Source organism: Triticum dicoccoides, chromosome 4B, assembly GCF_002162155.2.
Source record: "Triticum dicoccoides isolate Atlit2015 ecotype Zavitan chromosome 4B, WEW_v2.0, whole genome shotgun sequence".
Lineage (NCBI taxonomy): Eukaryota > Viridiplantae > Streptophyta > Magnoliopsida > Poales > Poaceae > Triticum > Triticum dicoccoides.
Window position 1 is genome coordinate 123401696 of NC_041387.1, and position 3687 is coordinate 123405382.

The window sequence follows — 3687 nt, forward strand, 5'->3', positions numbered from 1 at the left end:
CCCAAAGTGACTGTTTGTTCTTAATCTTTTGTCTGGCTGTTCCGCGGAAGAACCCAAAACATATGCTTATGGGTGTAAGCGTCTGATCTGCCCAGCACAAAGGGACAGAGAATTGCATTGATATTGATTTTGGTAGATCTTGGAAGCTGGCGCATGAAACAAGTTTGGAGCCTATTGCATGGCCATATTCTCATCTTGTACCTTCTTTTGTTTATTATAATGTAGAAAAATACAGATTTTGATGATCAATAGTTGTGGTTTGAGATGCTTTCTTGGTCTGAATCCTGTGAAGTTCCCAAACATGACTTGAAAGGATTTGCAACCGGAAAATTTGAATCATGAACTGATGATCAACGGGAAACAGAGGTGCTACAAAGAGAAGCGAATTAAGGGAGCAAAACTAGCAGCAAAGTTATGTTACACACCACACCACAGACTATGTGATTATGTCAGTAGCCACTGTATACATCACCACAAAGCAAGGCAGTATAGCCAATGGGTTGAACACAGAGAGTTCATCCAAATCTGAGCACGAACTGACGCTGTCACCGCTAGACTCCTCTGAAGAATTGCTGCTGTTGACGAGCTTCTTCACTCTCCCTGCCACCACCCTGCACACCAGCATCGCCCTCTTCTCGCCGCCGCCGCTGCCGCCCGACAGAGGCGTCTGCGTCTTGTCGTGAGCACGTCCGCTTGTCGCCATCGTCGCAATTTTCCCATCGCCGTCGACCCTGGCGATAACGAACACAAAACTTGTCAAGCTGAAGGCCCTGAATTTTTTTAGCTCTGAACTCTGAACATTTGCACCGGTGGTTCAGTACCTGAAGCCGTCTCTGATAATGCTGCACAGCTTGCAGTGCTGCGGAGACGACCGGCAGAGGGAGGTGGCACCGGCGAGGCCGAGGGAGCACGTGAAGGTGGTGCAGTGGAACCGGAGGATCTCGTTCCCGTCGGCGGCGCACCGTGGGAAGCTCCTCCTGGCCAGCTCATCGGTGCTGCTCGCCGCAATCGCCTTGACGCGCTCCCTATACTGCTCGAACCTCTCCACGGTCTTGCCGGAGCTGTGCACCTTCAGAATCCTCTCGATCCTGCAAATCGGCGCCGCCCTCGGCTTCCCTACGAGCCAGCTGGACTGGAAGATTATCTCCACCACGTTCCTGCTCGTGTCCTCCGCGCCGAGCTCCGAAACTGCGATCATTCATGCATCAATGGATTTACATCAAAATTATATATGATTGAAGAGTGTAAAGCTTTAATCAGCTGCGTTTTTGTTTACCTGCATGGCGGGTTGCTCGGTGGAGCTCGAGGGAGTCGGCTTTGACGAAGAACTCGTCGCAGTCGGAGCAGGGGAGCATGCCGGCGCCGCCGACGAGGCTTGTCCTGGGGTCGAGCACCGAGTGGCACTCGTAGTAGCAGCCGGAGAGCTTCCTGAAAGACCTGGAGCCGGCAACGATGGACGAAAGAGGCGACGAGAGAGCGGACGACGACGACGACGACGAGCTGACGGTGGTCGCCGTCGTAGCCACCGAGGTCTCCGAATTGAACGACGACGACGCTGACACGACCGCGCCGGAAGCCACCACGGGCACGGACATGATGTCATTGTCCGGAGCCTTGAGAGACCTACTGCTGCTCGAGACATTGCGGCCGCTATTCCGGCAGCTTTCCCTGCTCAGCACAGCGCTCTCCTTCGTGCCGCAGATTGACCCTGGGCAAGTCATGCTCCTGCCAATGCTGCTGACACTCCTTTTCGTTGTGGTCGTCGTCTTCTTCCTCTCGCTCCTGCTGTTCTTGCTCTCTACTGCTCCTGCTGGCTGGCTTCTGCTCTTCAACGCCATGGCTCTCCAGAAGGAAGAACCTGATTTCCTCTGCTCCTTTTTCTCTCCTCCTATGCTCATCTTCTTGCCAGCTGCAGGTGCATCCATTGGGGTTGGGGAGGAAGGAGAAGTAGCTGGAAGGCAGACCTATCTTAAACCTTGTTGGGAGGGAGGGAGAAAGGGGTGCTGAGATTAGGGAACGGTGTCTGAAGCTTTGCTCAGTAAACAAGCTTTAGGCTCCATTGCTCCATGATTAGTTTAGAGTATTGCCCTTAATGACCCCCTTTTGGTGTGGTGTGCGCACTGTAATAATCTGGTAATGGTGGGTGGTGGGAGTGAATGGAAAGGCACGCACACAGGGTTGCAGATGCCAAGGAGATAAAAGCATGGCATGGGCAGCTTGCAATCATGCTTCCAATCCTGACCATGTGGTATGATGTCTACCCCCTCTGTGTGTTCGTGTCTTTTTTTGAGAATGGCGAATAAACCAGAGGGAATAGTCATGTGATCTCGATCTCAAGATTATAACAAAAAGGATAAATGTACATCTCATGGTTTAGGAGAGTGAAATGCAAAACACCATCACAATAGCGGTCTCATTAGCAGGAAACCACCACTTTACAATGTGTGCCATAAATCACTGCACGGAAGAATTGACTATGGCAAAAATAAAATTGAGTATTATTTTGAGTGCGTTCTCACATGGCAAACCCCTCACGTGACGATAGGGGTGATGGTGTGCCGTTAACGGCCAGTCGGGGCCGGCTTGGTCAGAATGTCCCCCTTTAGGGAATGCTATGCCTTCGTGGAGAGATGGAGACGTGAGCAGCGAGTAGGGATGGCAGTTTTGCCCATGGGTATGGGTACCCGCGGGTACCCTACCCGAAAATACTGGGTATGGGTGAGACTTTCTACCACTTCATACCCATGGGTATGGGTATCCATACCCACAAAATGCATGGGTAGGGTATGGGTATGAAATTATACCATGGGTAACCCAATGGATACCCAGAAAATAAATAAATAAATAAAACCCTATAATATGCAGATAAATAATTATCTTAAGTTCTTAACTAGCCCATGGACCACTAATTAAGACCTTTAATTGTGTGTCAATTGTCATTGTGAATTTTTGATGTAAGTGCAAACCTGATTGTTATGGATGGGTACCTAAATTAAGACCCTTTTCTCATCTTACTTTTGTCATGTCAACGCTATATATTGTACCCACCGGATACCCATTGGGTATAGGATACCCGACGGGTATGGGCATGGGTACCAATTTGTACCCATGGATATAGAAGTGGGTGGGTATAGAAAAAAGATTTGCGTAGAAAAGGGTCGTACCCGCCCATACCCTACCCATTGCCATCCCTAGCAGCGAGGAAGATCCCCACTCCCAGTACACCATCATGGATATGAATTTGTGGGTAAGTTTCAGACTGCTCAAGAACGAGACATTTGGGTTAGGTTTAGGGTTAGGCTTTGGATTTGGGGAGTTTGGGTTTGAGCTCTCATTTGAGCCTCTTTGGAAGGATTTGTTGGTTTATTTAGATTCTGTCATTGTAGGAGAACCATGAGACCATTGTGGATGCATCTTTCTGTGGCATGGTAGCGGATCCGTCCATCAAATGCGAGCTTCACCAGGCCAGTTCCAAGAAATGTGTTGCTTTTGATGGCATAGACACCCGGAGGAGATTTTAGGGTTGTGCAATGCAGGTTCTTTTTGCTTGATTTCACTTTGTTGTTTCACCATTTTGCTATGTAGTTGCTTGATTTCAATGTGTGTGTAGTGACGAGTCATCTGAAACTGAATCTTGTTCATTTTGATTGGATTAAACTCAATCTTGTTGTTGTTAAAGGTTAGCCT

General features: G+C 49.1%; 1 protein-coding gene across 1 annotated transcript; it reads right to left on the reverse strand.

Annotated features, from left to right (window-relative positions):
* Positions 1-359: 359 nt before the first annotated feature.
* On the reverse strand, positions 360-2002 carry LOC119293458. The gene is made up of 3 exons (XM_037571939.1): positions 1277-2002; positions 822-1188; positions 360-731 (listed from the first exon to the last, which is right to left on the reverse strand). Exons 1-3 carry the CDS (start codon positions 1923-1925, stop codon positions 437-439), a joined length of 1311 nt encoding a protein of 436 aa, XP_037427836.1. The 5' UTR covers positions 1926-2002; the 3' UTR covers positions 360-436.
* Positions 2003-3687: the final 1685 nt, after the last annotated feature.